Genomic DNA, 16759 nt, shown 5'->3' on the forward strand with positions numbered 1-16759 from the left:
GTCGCAGCCGCGTGCGTCTGCCTGCATTCGCTTGCCCGGGAGCGGCGCTCACTGTTCTAGTCAGCCATACACTCTTTTATTTGCATTCCCACTTCTACCCAATTTTTCATTTTCCACACTTCTTCCAATGCTTAGCATTCTGCAGTCATTGTGCACACTCAGTCTTTACTGGGCTGCATTTGGGCTCCCCTCCCCCCACTTAGTGTTTATCTTTGAATATTTTTGTAGCTCTGCAAATTTAAAGTCCCCCCAGATATGCTGACACTTCCCTTCTCAAGTGTGAGTGGTGTTGTTTTGGCAACATAAAGACCGGCACTCAGATCTAAACGTCATAGGTAGAAGGAATAAAATAGCAAAAGACTCATTGGGAAGATGGAATCCATTCCATTCCCAAACCTCCTGATAAATATCTGAACATAACATAAAGATACCTTATAATAGTTTCTTTTAAAAAAATCCAGCAACCGCTCTTCCTAAGTTATTAAAATCACAAACTGAAGTTGTTATTATTGCCACTTGAGCAGAATGCCTTCACTGCAGGTAGTAATATCAGGGAGATTCAGTCATGAACCTAACATGTTGTCTGTCTGTCTGTCTTTCTTACTTTCTTGTTTATTTATTTTTGGGACTTCTATGCCGCCCCATTCGCCGAAGCCTCGAGGCGGCTCACAACCATAAATAAACTTCAATAGAATAATATAAATTAACAATATAAATTAAGTCGCCCTGGCCAAAGAATAAAATGAATAAATAATATTAATTATAATAAAATTTGAATAAAAAGGTCTTCGCCGGACGTCGAAAAACAAATAACGATGGCGCCAGGTGGACCTTTCTGGGAAGCGCATTCCATAGATTGGGCGCCACCGCAGAGAAAGCCCTCCTCCGAGTACTCACCCTCCTAATTTCCTTCACGGAGGGTTCCCGGAGAAGGGCCTCTCCCGCAGATCTCAAGAGGCGGGTGGGCATATATGGACGTAAGCGCTCCTTCAGGTAACCAGGACCCAAGCCGTTTAGGGCTTTATAGGTCATCACCAACACCTTGAATTGGGCCTGGACTTCAATGGGAAGCCAGTGAAGCTGACGGAGGACTGGAGCCATGTGAACATAACACCCAGTCCCCGTCAGCAGCCTGGCAGCTCTATTTTGAACCAACTGAAGTATCCGGACCGTCTTCAAGGGCAGCCCCACATAGAGCGCATTACAGAAGTCAAGGCAGGAAGTCACCAACGCGTGTGTCACTGCCGCCAGGCAGTCGTACTCCAGGTAGGGATGCAGGTGATGGATCAGCCGAAGCTGAAAGAAAGCTCTCCTCACCACCGCTGTCACCTGAGCTTCCAGTGAAAGCTCTGGGTTAAGGAGCACTCCCAAGCTGCGAACCTTGTCCCTAAGAGGGAGTGCAACCCCATTCAGGACTAGGTTCAATTCACCCTCCCCGAAGCCCGATCCACCAACCAACAGGACCTCCGTCTTGTCTGGACTGAGCTTCAGTTTATTGGCCCTCATCCAGCCCATTACCTCGGTCAGGCACAGGTTCAGCACAGCCACTGCCTCACCTGGATTGGTGGAGAACGAGAGGCAGAGCTGGGTATCATCAGCGTACTGATGATTCCGCAGTCCGCACCTCCTGATGACCTCTCCCAGCGGTTTCATGTAGACGTTAAACAGCAAAGGGGACAAAATGGATCCCTGCGGTACTCCATGGCATAGCTGCCATGGTGCAGAGCCATAGTCCCCCAGCACCACCTTCTGGAATCGGCCATTGAGATAGGAGCGGAACCACTGCAAAGCAGTACCTCTGACCCCCAATCCCGCTAGCCTATCCAGAAGGATACCAAGGTTGATGGTATCGAAAGCCGCTGAGAGGTCCAGAAGAACCAACAGGGACGCACTTCCCCTGTCCTCCTCCCTGCACAGGTCATTGTACAGGGCGACCAAGGCAGATTCAGTACCGTACCCGGGTCTGAAGCCGGACTGAAATGGGTTCAGATAATCAGTTTCATCCAAGAGTGCTTGGAGTTGTCCCGCCACCACCCGCTCCAACACCTTGCCCAGAAACGGGATGTTGGCCACTGGTCTATAATTAGTGGCCATCTCTGGATCCAGTGATGCTTTCTTCAGGACCGGTCGGACTACCGCCTCCTTTAAAGGGGCAGGTACCTGTCCCTCCCTCAGAGAAGAATTAGCCACTTCGAAGATCCAGATCCCAATCCCGTGCTTGGCGTTGTTTATTAACCAAGATGGGCAAGGGTCCAATAGGCAAGTGATGGAACGTACTCATCCAAGCACCTTGTCCACATCATCAGGCTGCAATAACTGAAATTCATCCATTAATTTTGGACCAGACGGTAACATTGGTATCTCCCCAGAAGCCTCTGAATCACCAGTAGAGTCTAGCTCGTGACGAATCTGAGCGATTTTCTCCCTGAAATGCTTGGCAAAGTCGTCACAGCAGGCCTTCGAGGGTGGAACCAGATCTTTCTTAGGGCCAGGGCGGACCAGGCCTTGTACCACTCGAAAAAGCTCCGCCGGACGGCATTTTGAGGAGGCAATGGAAACAGAGAAGAATTTCTTTTTCGCCGCCCTCACCGCCACAGCATAGGCCCGATAATGGGCTCTTAAGTGTGTTCGGTCAGATTCATCCCGTGATCTCCTCCACCTAAGCTCTAGCCATCTCCCAGTCTGCTTCATCACCCGCAATTCAGATGTATACCAAGGGGAAGAGTGGGCTCTGCCTGGCGGGAGAGGACGCTTAGGAGCGATCATGTCAACAGCCCTAGTCATCTCCCCATTCCATAGTTCGACCAGAGCCTCGACAGGAGCACCAGTCTTGTCAGCCGGAAACTCCCCCAGGGACTTCAGGAATCCATTCGGATCCATCTGGCTCCGGGGGCAGACCCACACAATCGGGTCCGCACCCTTACAGAGGGAGAGGCCGCTCTCGAGCACAAACCTCACGAGGAAGTGATCTGACCATGACAGGGGTGTCAGACATAAATTCCTAACCCTCAGACCACCCTCTTCCTGCCCCGTCGAGAAAACCAGGTCCAGAGTGTGTCCACGTTCATGGGTCGGGCCTGTGACATGTTGAGACAGCCCCATGGCCGTCATGGAGACCATGAAGTCCTGAGCTGCCCCAGTCAGACCAGTCTCGGCATGGAGATTGAAGTCCCCCAGGACCAACATCCTGGGGGTCCTCAACACCAGGTCCAAGACGATCTCTGTCAGCTCAGGCAGGGAGACTGTTGGGCAGAAGGGTGCACGGTACACCAACAGAATCCCCAATCTGTCTCGATCACCCAACACCAAGTAGAGGCACTCCAGCCCTGGTCTCAAAGGGACTGGAAGTCCCGTGAGGGAGATGGAGGCTTGGTAAACCAAAGCGACCCCCACTCCCCTCCCCTCCAGGCGTGGACGGTGCTGAACCAGATACCCGGGCGGGCACATATGAGAGAGGGCGACATCCCCCCCTCCCACCCAGGTCTCTGTTATGCAAGCCAGGTCGGCCTCCTCATCCACAATCAAGTCATGGATGAGGGAAGATTTATTGTGGACTGACCTGGCATTAAGCAGCAGCACTGTCAGGCCCGAGGGGCGGCTGACAGGACTACCTGGAACCCTCTGGCTGTGGGCAGAACCAGAAGGAGGGATGGGTGTCAACCATCTGTACCTCCTTCTTCTACACGGACACGTTAAGCCCCCACCGCTGTAACGTCCATAGCCCATGACAGCACCCACACGCTCCCCAGGAAACTCAACCGGCGACATGGCCAGGGACGACTCCATAAAAACAAATTAAAATACAATAAAACTTTAAAACAGTAAAAAACTCCCCATCTACCCCCCCCCAATACAAAATTCCACCCACCGACCTAGTCCCCTGCCAGCCCAGCCCCGCACGGCCACGAACGGCAGTGACCGCCCTTTGGCCGTTGCCCTTCAGCCGCTGGCCAGAGGCCGCCGGCCCCAGGCCGTGTCCAGTGGGTTAAGCCGGTGCCCGCCCGCGAGCCCCGCCCCAATCCGGCGTTGCTCTCACCAATGCCGGTGGGAGGAGCAGAGAGGGGCGTGGAAACCCGCCCGGCGGCAAGATGGAGGCGCCCTCCTCTGCACCGTCAATGGTGGCCCTGGCGTGATCCTGGTGTGGCCCTGGCATCCTCCGTCCCCGGGGTGGCCCAGCGGTGGCCGCGGGAGCGGCATCAGCTGGCCCCCAGCTCGGCGGTGCGCCTCAGGTCCGGCAGCAGCGGCAGCGTGGCGCAGCAGGTGTTCCGGGGAGGGAGGGGGAGGGAGCTCCAATCCAGGGAACTCCATATGTACGGTGTTTTTGTGTATAATAAAACTCCCATTTGTATTAAATTACAGAGCCCGCTAAAGAGACAATAGATCCTACGGAAAGCACAAATAGGAATTATAAATTCCGCCCTTCCTTTTTTTCTTGGCCATCCGGCCCACAAAAGGGTTCTCAGTGAACTGAAAACTTGTACATTGGTTTTACACTGCCATTGACTCAAGTGATCCTTGTCTCTGGCACTGTATTTTGTGCCTTGGTTTATAAGACAGCCTCATACCAGCACCAAGCAAGTCAAAACTTTCTCATCCATGTCAGAGTCTCCACAGACTTTCCCTTGATCATGTGAATGAGTCCACAAATGAAGACAAGTTGATCAGGAAAGGGATAAGGCAAGACCAAAACACAGAAGATGCACAGCACGGTCAGTACTATGCATGTTTACTTTGAAGCCAGCTCCACAGGGTTCAGAGGAGATTGCCCTGGAAAGTGAGGAAAAGGCCACAGCATAGCAGTGACAGGCTGGAACATCTCTGCGCTGTTATTTAGAAAAAAACCTGACTTTTAGCCTCATGGGGAGAAAATCATCCTAGGCAGCAACTTATACTTTCATTCACATAAAGCAGGAAGGTAAGAACTCTGGCAAGTACAACTGAATGCGGCATGCCCTACAGGGCACCCGAAGAAGAGGAGGCAGGGATACAGAGTCATCATGGGCTAATTAATGCTGTGTCACCGTGGAATATGCAGCCACCTCCAGCTGTGAGTAATTCTGGCACAGAGGAAATGCAAATCTTTGCTTCTATTTTTAGACACTTGGGTGAGCTTAACTGAGAAACTTCTTTCCCCAGAAGTATAAGGAGTAGCGCCTTACCTCCTCCAGCCTCTCAATATTGGCTCTGAGGCAAGGAACGCAGGACCGGAGCTCACCGTTCTCATCATCCAGCTGTTGTAACCTGCAGCTCACACAAAAACAAATGCACACTCAGGGAAACGTACTGTTAGAAATACCGGTAGGACTGTGAATATTTTGGACTATAGTCTGTCATTAGGGACACAATGAAATCTGGAAAAAGCTTTCATCCTTGTAACCAACAGAAGAACCTTTTCACAGCCATTCTGAGTGTCTTTTCCATTTCCCTGTAAACACTTTTCCATTTCCATTTCCCTGCGCGCACATATCAAAGTCACAGGAGAGCAAACAACCTCTCTCAAAAGCTTCCAAGACCCAGGGCTAGATTAGGGCTGGGCCACGCATTTTTTAAGGTTCCCACCACCCAGCTGCTACTGCTGAATGTGCTGCAAAATGGTGGCTTGTTGCTGAAATACAGCAAGTGCAACAAGTGATGGCTAATTTCATTTTTCTTCAAGCAAAACTGCATTTCCAAAAGCATCCTGGGAGTGCCATTTTGCTTGAAAGCAAGACAGCGCCTTTGGCAGAGCAAGTGTAGCTCAGAGTGGGGTCCAAGTGAATTATGTGGCTGCCCACGCATGCCCTAAACCATTAGCTGAAATCAACGGACTCAGTGATTTATCTGTTCAGGTTACTTGCTGCTGACCTCCCAAACCCACAGAACAGAAATGCAAGAACAAGGCTGCAGAAATCTCAGGAACTGAGGCCCACCAAAAGCCAAAGGCTCTCCTTTCAGTGGAGAAAAGTATGTTTGAAGCTAGCTCTTATGAAGTGAATACTGGTGACCTGGCAACTTAACGTTTTCCAGCCTGGATTTAAACCAACAGTGCACATAAAATGTCCAAGTATAAACAAGACAGAGAAGGCATGGTGCTAAAGCTATGTCGCCATATTTTGGTTTAAATTCTAGTCGTCTTGACAGCTGTGGAAAGAAAGCGTGTGCACCAAGTGGATGACAGCTGTACCATATCAGTCACAGGACAAGGAGTGCTCCATCCTGTCTCTGACACCCATGAGCCAGGTAGGCCAAGGAAGCTCTCTAGTGTTTTTACTTCTTCTGAAAACAAACATTCCATTTTTTAGGATGATATCTGCAAAACAAGCAAATTCTTGTTGCAATATCTCTCTCTGCAGCACCACACAAGACAGAATTCTAATCCAGACTGTCTCTCCCCACACAACCACCTGACTGCCAACTTATGACTGAAATAAAACTACAGCAGGCTGAGTGAAATGCTGAGCACGATGCTCCTCCTGCAGAAATGCCTGAAGCCCTGCACAATGTAAGCACGTGTTGTTTTGTGAACAGGGGCAGGTCCTGACAGAGGCTTGAGATAGGACAGAAGCTTGGGTTAGAACCGTAATCCAAGCTGCTTCACCAAAATGCAGGGCCAGTTTGGTCTTCCTCGCCTTTCCTATGCACCAATTCCTTTTCGGCCATTGCACACAAACACTACCCTGAATTTTCTATTCAGCACTAGGGCTGCAAACATGGTCTTGCTGTTCAGCAGGAAGCAACATCCAACCCAGACTTTCTACATGATGTGCGTGAATTCCTCAGTATGTGTTTCTCTCATTTATATTACACCTTTGTGCAGAGCTACCAAAACCAAAACCAAACCAACCCTTAGATGTAGACTTAACAAACAAACGTGAAACGAACTCATTGGGTCAGGAATCTTCTCTGCTTATGTGACTCTACAAAGCATCATCTAAATTAATGGTGCAACAACACAACATCATGATAACACACCACAGGAAATGCTCTGCTACATCCGACCAGTGGTCCATTTACTCCAACAAAGCATTCCCCACAGTGGTTAACTAAGTGGTCTAGGAGACCCCTAAGCAGGACATGAAGGAAATAAGCCTCTCCCATTACTGTTTTGGAAGCATTTATAATCTTGGAACCCTCCAGAGGTTCCATTGAGGTAGTCACCATCAACACAGCTATGAATTTATCTCATTGCTTTTTAAAGCTGTCTGAGCTGGTAGCCACACCACATCTTGTAGCAGTGAGTTCTGTAACTTAAACATATGTAGTGTGAAGAAGTGCTTCCTCCATCTTTCCTTCTTCACATTTCATTGGGTGGCCTCTCAGTTGCAGCCACACTCCTCATTTTATTCAGCAACACCTACAAGAACTTGCCCAACTTACCGGGCTTGTAGGTTTTCAATCTCAATGCTCTTCTCCCGTTCCGTCTTGCTAAGCAGCTCCCGCTGTCTTCGGACTTCTTCCACCAGGACCTCATCTGATCTCAGTTCTTGCTCTTTCAGCTGCTCCTCCAAGGCATTGGCTCTGTGCACAGATGGAAAAATGGGTGGCAAATTAACTCTAGATGACACGAAGCAAGGTGTTTCCCCAGAGTGCAGCTATTTCGGTGGCAAAGGTGCAAAGCTGTTTGCATGTGAACAAAAGACAATGATGTCAGGGAGACTGTTTTTCATTCAGGATAACTCACCCCACTCAAGTTCAAATTACCAGATAAAAGTATAAGGCCCTTAATAAAATTGACATGACATGCCCCTCTTACCCCACCTAAAAAGCAGAGGCATCACCCTGCCGACAAAAATGCGTATAGTCAAGGCCATGGTTTTCCCAGTTGCAATGCATGGCTGTGAAAGCTGGACCATAAGGAAGACTGAGCGCCGAAGGATTGAGGCCTTTGAATTGTGGTGCTGGAGGAGACTCCTGCGAGTCAGTCTTAGAGGAGATCAATCTGTCCAACTTTAGAAGGACAGATACCAAAGTTGAAGCCCAAATATTTTGGCCAGCTAATGAGAAGGAAGGACTCACTGGAGAAGAGCCTAATGCTGGGAACAATTGAGGGCAAAAGAAGAAGGGGGCGGCAGAGGACGAGGTGGCTGGATGGAGTCACTGAAGCAGCTGGCGTGAGCTTAAGTGGACTCCGGGGGACGGTGGAGGACAGGAAGGCCTGGAGGAATGTTGCCCATGGGGTCACGATGGGTCAGACACAACTTTGCAACTAACATATAACATACCCCTCTCACTCCATCTTTTGCCAATTCAGCCCCTGGTAAGTAATTTCCAGTGCCTCACTTTTTCTATACAGATGCATTTTCTGCACGAAAATATATTCTCCATCTATGGTGGGCCATATTCAACAAAGTTACAGAAACACTCTACAAGTAAATTTCTCTGTTCCATTTTCTTACCCTCTTTATGGTGCCCCAAAGCACCCTGGAAAAGACTGGAGCTGGCCCTTACCTGGTAATATGAATATGAATGGGGAAACATAGCCTCTATTATAGAGTTTTCTGTACTCTTGATTCCTCCTAAGTATGACTACTGTTTAAGGGAAATTCCCAAGACACTTTAGTGCTCAAAGCATTAAATTCCCATCATGCATATGAAATTAACTTGAGACATAATCCACCGGAAAGCCCAGTCAAGCAAAGGGAGTGTGTGATGAAAAGAAAAATTCCTGCCCATGGAAAGCTAGGCTGTAAAGGAGAAGGGTTCCAGCCTGGCATTCCTAATGTGCAAGCTTTCTATATTAGCATGCAAGCCTGTCAGCAGCACAGCACAACTGAGCCACAGGTTAGTTTTGAACATACGGATGGCTCTTAGAAGCATATGCCTGTCATTAAGCCAGCCTCCTGCCCTGCCCTTTACCTGTGTACCAACTGAAGGTTTTCCTGCTTTAATCGGCTGTGCTGTTCCCCATTTGCAGCTGTGTCCTTTTCTAGCTCTGTCACCCTTTTCTCAAGGAAGATCACCTGCAGAAAGAAAGGCAAGATTTAAACATCAAGAGTGTCATCCTTGTTCTTCTACCTGTAAGGTATCTATAGTCCATCTGCTGCCAGAATTTAATATTACTTTCACTCTTTTTTAAAAAGTAAAACATAAGCAACTCCATTCCATCACGTTTCCCATTTCCTCCAAATGTCACAGCCCTTTGCTTAACATTAAATATCATTCTTTGTTCCTTTCCCAATTAAAACCCAATCCTCCTAAGAGATTTTAAAATAGGTTGCTCCTTCTTGGTAATCCATTTACATCAATGCCCAGGATTGGTGCTGTTTTATTTTAAAAAACCTTTGGACACTCATAGATCAGCATTATGATTTGCTGTCCCCCCAGCCCCATTTGCAGTGGTCAAAGTTGTGTGGCAGGAAAATGCAGGTTAAAATGAGCCATCTAGAAAACAGTTACGTTTCACTAGGATCTCATGAGTGGGCAGAGAAGCACTTGATCTGGGGACTGCCATTGTCAGCAACAGCCTTCTGTTCTGTCAAGTGCATGGCTCTATCCTGAATGGGACTGGAACTCAAGGGAAACTGAGATGGGGGAAGGAAAAGAAAGATTTTAACACTTGCAACAACAAACAAGTGCCTCTCTCGTGCCTTCTTTCAAGGATCCCATCATGTAGCAGGTTGCGGGTACAGCAGGGGATGAAACTTGAGTCCTGCATTTTGGAAGTTATGACAACAGAGTACTTGAGGTACCCTTCCCTTCCTAAGCTGCAGCTTTGGTTTGTCAGGTTGTCCACTCTTGCACGCTTGCTGCAATAACAGGAGATGAAACTCAAGAAAACAGCAGATTCCGTTCATGGGCAAAAATGAAGATGATCCATCCCAAGAGAATTCTTGAACTGACTGACAGGCCCTTTGGCTTTCACAAGGTGCTTCCAGATGAGAGTCCTGGCAGTGGGAAAATATGGGAGGGAGGGCTACAGTGGAAGATGGTGTTATTCAAGGCATCCCTGTGGGAATTCCATGAATGAGGAAAGGCTGCTGCACAATAAAGGCCTCCTCTCCAAGCAACTAAGTCAAAGGCAGCGGGATCAAAAGGAGCCTTGAACAGCGCAGCTGAGTGGCCTTTCAACAGTGTAAATGATCCGATGCCTGGAAAGCCAGCTAGGCACAGCGATTCTAGGCCAAAAGACCCAGCTCTACAGTCTGCTCAGCTACGATGCTCACTGGCTGATGCTTGGCCATGTCCCCCCGTCTCTCTTTTTTCACAGGGACACATTCCCCCTGCCTCCATTCTCCCTCACAGGCTGCTGTGAGCATAAAATGGGTAGGGACAGAGAAAGTAAGGTTGCTTACCCGTAACCAACATTCTTCCAGTGGTAATCTGTGTATTCACACATATGGGCTCTGCCCCTGTCTGGGACTTGTTGTGGAATAGAGATTCCCTAGTTAGGCATTTTGGTGGCAGTCCTGTCCCCTTCTCTTAAGTCCCATTTGGCTGAGGTGGTCAATAGCCTGTCATCCAGGTAGGGGTACATTTTAACACCTTGAACTCAAAAGTGTATACAGACTACAGCCATACATTTTGTGAACACTCTCTGGGCAATGGCCAATCCAAAAGGGAGCACGCAGAATTCAAAACTTTCCATCCTGACACAGAAACAAAGTGTCTATAGTCCGGATGGAAAGAGACGCGAAAATACACATCTTTTAAATTTATTGAGGCGAACCAGTCCCCTTTCCTTAGTATGGGTAGTATAGTTTGCAGAGAAATCATGCAGAACTTCTTATGTGCAATGTCTCCACAATCTAAGAAAGGACAGAAGCCACTGTCTTTTTAGGGACGGTAAAATGCCAGGAGTAAAATTCCTTCTGATAGGATGGTGGGTCAAGTCAAGTCACTCCCTTTGCTTGAAGCGTAGCTACCTCCTCTACTAAGGTGGCTGACGGGGAGGTAGCCTGCCCTGCTTCTACTGGTAGAAGAGATTCCCATTCAATGCAATACCCAAAGTCGATGTTGGAGCGTACCCTTCCGTCTGACGTTCTGTCTTCCCACTGGGGAAGTATTTTGCTAAGTGGCCCTCAAGCATGTTGTTCCTGATGGCAAGGGACTGGTTCAAGATGGTTGTCAGCAACGCTGTCTCTTGGCATGCAGCCGCTTTTTGAAGGACTGCTCGATGTGAGGAGGAGCATCTCAACACCGCTGGGTGGGTGGTCGCCTTGGGTGAGCCAAATATGGCTGGCTCCTTCTAAGGTAAGAGGATGGGCCTCATGGCCATTTCCTTGTTCTGGGCACCAGGGGAGTGAAGCCCATCTTGCATGCCGTTGCCCTTGTTTTTTGAATGCTGTCCGATTACTTGTCCGTTTGGGCTTTAAAGAGACCTTTGCCATCAAACAGCATCTCTTCGATGCAAACCTGTGTGCCCTGTGGGAGAGTGGACACTCTGAGCCAAGTGTGGCGGTGGACTGCCAGAGCACCAACCAGTGGTCTCTAAGGGCAGTCCATGTGGTGCCACATGGTGTTTGTTTATTGCTTGGACAGTCTCAAAGCTTCAAAAAGTTCCTGTTGTTGTTCAGGGAGACACTGTGCTAGAACCCCCATCTTTTACCACAGGAACACCTGGTATTACACTAGCATAGCTTCATAGTTCAAAATGCGCAGACTGAGCCCCATATATTCCGCGGGCCATAGAGTCTAACCGTGTCCTTCTCTGTTCAAACGTTCTTGTTGAGAGTGTCCTTGGGTTGACTCCACAACCAGTGCGTTGTGGTGAGGGTGACGCAGGAGGAAGGGGATGTCCCCTCCCAGACTCGGTATGGACTTTCTAAGCACTTCAGTGTGGCCATTGTTGATCTGGTGCCTTCCATGAGTCCTTTGAGAAGGGCTGAAAAAAACAGAACAGTGACCAGAGCAGAGTGCTCTGTCTGGACAATGTCATATATGAGCTTGATTGGTGGTTCAGTCAGCTGTTGGGTCTCCAACCTGAGGTATGTCACCATCCAGAGGACATGCTTGAAGAATCTACCTAAGTCTTCAGAGGGTGACCACAGACCCTGTGTTATCACACCCTCCAGTAATGTGGACACCAGTTCTTTGAACTGTGATTTGTGGTCTGCTGGGACAGAAGAGGAGGAGAGGTGAATGGACAGCAAGGGGGGTGCCCGTGGTGGTGGAGCTGGGTGCGCTGGCAGCTGTTGGGCAGCAGAGATCATGTTGGCATTGAAACGGACAAGGAAGTGGGCCACAAACCACCTTGCAGGAAGGAGGGAGAGTTGCAGTATTGCTATTGCATGTCCACTGCCCTCTGTTCCCAGAAGCACCGTTCATATGGAGCCGTTGGTGGCAATCAGTGGCTCTCTTTCCCAAGCTGGCATGGGGGTTGCACTGGATCAATGGCTTGAGCTGGCAAGACGAACTGGAAAGCTGGTCCAGGAAGTGGTTCTCACAGCAGCTGGGGAGAGCATCGCAGTTCCCACATCAGATGGGAAGAGCACTGCAGAGTCAATGGGGTTGTATCCTTTATCTCACCATCTGAAGAGAAGCAAGTAACATGGTCTGGTTGAAGTATCAATCCGGAGGATTGGTGGAACTGGTGGGACTGACTGCACCCTGGAGTGGACTCATGGTTGGTCTGGTGTGGAAGAAAGGCAACAAGCCTTCTTCTTAGGCTTTCCAGTGGAGTTTTTTTCCCGCAATTTTTTATCCTCCATGGGTCACCATTTTGGGGCCATGTTTGAGCCTCTTTTGGGACTGTTTTTCAGTGTGCTCAGTTGGTGATGCCCCAGCAGCTGCTGAAGGTGGGTGAGCACTTGGAACTGCCTGTGATGTAGAAGGTCCTGGTATGACTGTATCGGTCACCTGTAAGATTCTGGTCCACATTTTGTGACACAGATGGCTCACTTGATTCTTGCCTGTCTGGTCATAGCTTGACAGTGCAGGGAAAAGTCTACCATGTGGTCTTCCCCAAGGCAGAAGAGACAAAGCAAATGCCTATCAGTTGAAGGAACCTTAGTGCCACAGTTATACTCTTTCAAAACGCAGCCATGAATGTCACTGGTGAGTAGAATAAAGATGGAGGGGGGGGGTTGGAGTGACAGTTGAGAGTAGTTAATGGTAAGAGTAAGCTGTGAGAAAAAATGGATAGATGAGGTTTTAAAAAAAAATATAGAAGATGTGATAGCAGAGGTTTAGAAATGGTGAAAAGTGAGAAAAAGATAGTTTGTGAGGAAAAGCTGAGGTAAAAGGAAGGTTCTATTTTGTAAGGAAACCTAGGGTAAGAATAAATCTGAGGCAACCAAGGTGGTGCTCAAAAACAAACTGGAGAAAATGGCGGGAGCCCCACCTTTATATTGTATCTGGGAGGAGGGGTAGGACTCCCACCAAAACTTCTAGCTAGGGAATCTCTCTTTATCCGCCAACAGGGCCTGTGCAGGCACAGAGTCCATCTGTGTGATGCACAGAGACCACGAAGAAGAACCATAGAAATGGCACTCGGCATTTTGCAGGAAGGGGAGGATGAAGCTGCAGTAATATTAAGCAACAGAATGTTCTCTGGAAGAAAGCACCAACCAACCCCCATACTCAAATTATATTCTACAGAACAGTACTCATGCGCTATAAGGGAGAAAACAACATGGCGCTATTCTTTTCCCTGGTCACCCCTTCCAAGCAGGCTGTCCCTGGGATGGAAAGACTGACCATCCCCCTGCATCAGCTGCATTCTGGCCATTTCACCAAAACTGATGCAGAGATGCAGCACAGTCACCCACCATTCCTGGAGGAAACTGCCCATTGCAGCTTTGGACGACGGCTGCAGGGGCTTCTCTCAGCTCGGAAGCCAATTAAGTCTGTTTAATCTCCTCTCCATGTGCAATCACACCTGCTACAGGGAGACTGTAAAAGTATTTTCCCCACAAAGCAGCTGTCTTTTGCCCCACTGTGGAATCCTCTCCTGATTTTTTTTTTTTGGGGGGGGGGAGGCTGGAGCAGTCTCTCTCAGAATCACAGAGCAACACATGCCATAATGAATCTTTCCTGGGGTGAAGAAGTTGGCCCTAGTTGTAAATTTGTGAGTGGGGGGGGGGAGCATCACTCATTTAGCATTCACTTAGGGCCTGACTACACATAATGTTAGCGATATGCTGAAAGAAGCAGGTTCCACCTGGATGCTTTTTGGCAGGCCTGGTGGGGGCGGGGGGGGGGGGGGGGGGGGGGGGGGGAGAGAGAGAGGGACACAGCAAGCCAACCTGGGGGCCCTGCCATGCATTGGAGCAGCAGAATTTTAAGTAAAAACTGCCAATGCTCTTTACACATTCTGGGTCGGGATAGGAAGACAGCTGTCCAAAATGAAATAAAAAATGTATGTGTGAGAATATGAATAGCCAAGTTCATTGAGTTTGTTCAATACATGGCTGATTTGGTCCTTAGATTATCTCCCTCCCCTAAAGACACACAAACCTTCTCAGTAATGTCCTCCTCCAGACACTCAGAGTTGTTCCGGAAAGGCTCTTCCATGCTGTCCACTGTGAGGCTTCCTGTTTGATGCAGGTACCTGTAACCAATGTGGACCAAACCAAGCCAAAGCAAGATCACCATTAGAGAACACATTTCAGCGGAGAAAAGCTCATTACCAGGTGGGCAGAAATAGTTCTGCATCACTCATCTTCACTCCTGTGGGCAATCCCACAATAGCACAATTCAGAAGCCCATTTTGATGAAAGAATAGGGTATCTTTAAAACACACACACTTCAGTTGCACAGCTTGAGTCTTTCTTCAATGCACCACTGTCTGTTCGTGGCCATCGAAGCTGGGCGAGCAACCTGGCACTGTGTTAGAGTGGCAGAGTGCCTAATGCCAGACATTCAAGTCTATCAGCTATTTCCTTTGCTCTTTGGAATATGGATTGATAAAAGAACCGACTTTCTGCCTTTAATTTCCTCTTGATCTGCATGGCGGCACGATAAAACCTGAACTCCCGAGTAATAAAGGGCAAAATGGAGGAGCAGCAGCAGCAGCAAGAAAAAAACAGGCTGGGAGGGATAGATCTCAAACTGATGAAAGGTCTTCTGACAGGAAGTTTTTTGCTATTTCAACATTTCTCTCTGCATGCCCATCGTGGTTCAAAGGCCATTATCTCAGTGCCACGCCATTCAGACTCGACTTTCACTAGGTGTTAATCAGCATTGCTTTGACTGCAAAATATCCAATATTCCAGCCAAAGGAAAATAACAAGTGCAAAGTTAGGCACAAACTTTCATCCACGTGCAAGAATTTCAATATTAGACTATAAATACTCGACAGAGAACAAAAGACAGATGTCAGGCTTCTTCTCCAAGATAGGACCTGCCAGATGTGCTTGACTGCAATTCCCATCAACTCCCAGCAGCATGGCATTTGTTTATATTTTTATTTATTTATATTGCGATTTATATCCTGCCTTTTTCCTACAGAGGGCTCAAGGCAGCTTACATCATCTCTCCTCCTCCATCTTATCCCCACAACAACAACCCTGTGAGGTAGGTTGGGCTGTGAGATGGTGGGAGCTGTCGTCATACGCATCTGGAGGGCAGGATGGGTGAAGTGGGTAAAACAGTTACATTGCTGACCACCCAAAGGAAGGCAAAGATATAAAGCCACTTTTATTTTTTAAAGCTTTTCCTGAGCGACCTGCCAGTTTTATGGTATAAAACATGGTTTTAATCTTTTACTCCTTTCTATTTTGATTCTTTTCTTCTTTCCTACTCACTACTTGAAAAATATTTTGAAATACACAACGGTTTGGTACATTTTATAAATCTGTCCATCCATCTGTCCCTTGGCTTCTTCCCATACCATCAAAGCTTTGTAACGAAAGATGAACTGGGAATACCATCACGTTAAGGAACTGCCCTCCTGCCCAAAAGCACCTGCAAGGGTTTGCCTGCTAGAGATGAAATTTCATGTGCTCAGGTATTCAAAGGGCCCGCAGTGCAGCGCTACCTTCTCCCCACGCACGGCTCATCACCGTTTCACGTAGGGCTCAGGCTGCAGCACTGGCTCTCCTGGCAAGAGCAGTGATGTCGGCCCACTTTAAGAGCAAGAGCCCTGGATCGCCTTCCAGTGCTGGCACACTGCTGGGTGCGTGAGTGACAACACACTCGTGGTGTGTGTGAGGAAAGCAGCTGCTAACATGTTGTGGTATTATACACACCTCTCACACACACTCTTTTTCAGCATGCAAATCCTTTGCTGAGGAAACTGCCCAGGCTGCTTACTGGTACCAGGTTGGGTGTAAGCTTCTGCTACTGGTGCATGAAGCCCTACGCACCTTGGGGCCAGGATATTTGAAAGAAGACCTGCTCCCTTATCAACCTGATGGGTCTGTGAGGTCATCTGCTGGAATGCTCTTGGTGGTTCTATGTGGACCTCCAGCCCAACTGGAGTCCCATGGAAGAGTCTGCAGTGGGAGGGCTCCCTTTCTGTGGAACTCCCTGCCTGTCAAGAGTGAGGAAGAGGGCTGCTTCGGGCACTCATTTTCAAGGACTGCTGGCTGGACTTCAGAGGAATCAGAAACAGAATGTGAAGCAGAACCAGGAGGGGGGGTGGGATGTGGGCCATGCCAAGACACTGCATTGCAGGAGGCAGAGATGCTTCTTTCAAGGCAAACTCCCCCAGGTGGGCAGGCAGTCTCTGGGAATGACTGAGATGTACAGCTGGTGGGAGGGGAATTGGAGTAGAGGAGTTTCTCAGACTTAGGCGAGGCGATACTGGTTCCTGACCCCATGATGTGTAGCCAGCAGAGGAGGTTGCAGGGAGAGCAGGTGCATTCACTTTCCAAAGGCCCCTGCCAAAGGATGGGGCCTG

At 48.6% G+C, this 16759-nt stretch overlaps 1 protein-coding gene across 7 annotated transcripts in view; it reads right to left on the reverse strand.

Moving 5' to 3' along the window:
- The window catches only part of RAB11FIP3 (RAB11 family interacting protein 3), a 121489-nt gene that overhangs the window by 10579 nt on the left and 94151 nt on the right, over positions 1 to 16759 (reverse strand). For all 7 annotated transcript variants that reach the window (XM_044433583.1, XM_044433588.1, XM_044433584.1 and 4 more), the window contains 4 exons: positions 14374 to 14467; positions 8836 to 8939; positions 7357 to 7497; positions 5160 to 5241 (listed from right to left, as the gene is read on the reverse strand). In XM_044433583.1, the coding sequence (XP_044289518.1) occupies positions 5160 to 5241; positions 7357 to 7497; positions 8836 to 8939; positions 14374 to 14467 (421 nt within the window). The remainder of the gene's footprint in view (positions 1 to 5159; positions 5242 to 7356; positions 7498 to 8835; positions 8940 to 14373; positions 14468 to 16759) is intronic.

This window comes from Varanus komodoensis, unplaced genomic scaffold, assembly GCF_004798865.1.
Source record: "Varanus komodoensis strain SLA01 unplaced genomic scaffold, ASM479886v1 scaffold26, whole genome shotgun sequence".
Lineage (NCBI taxonomy): Eukaryota > Metazoa > Chordata > Lepidosauria > Squamata > Varanidae > Varanus > Varanus komodoensis.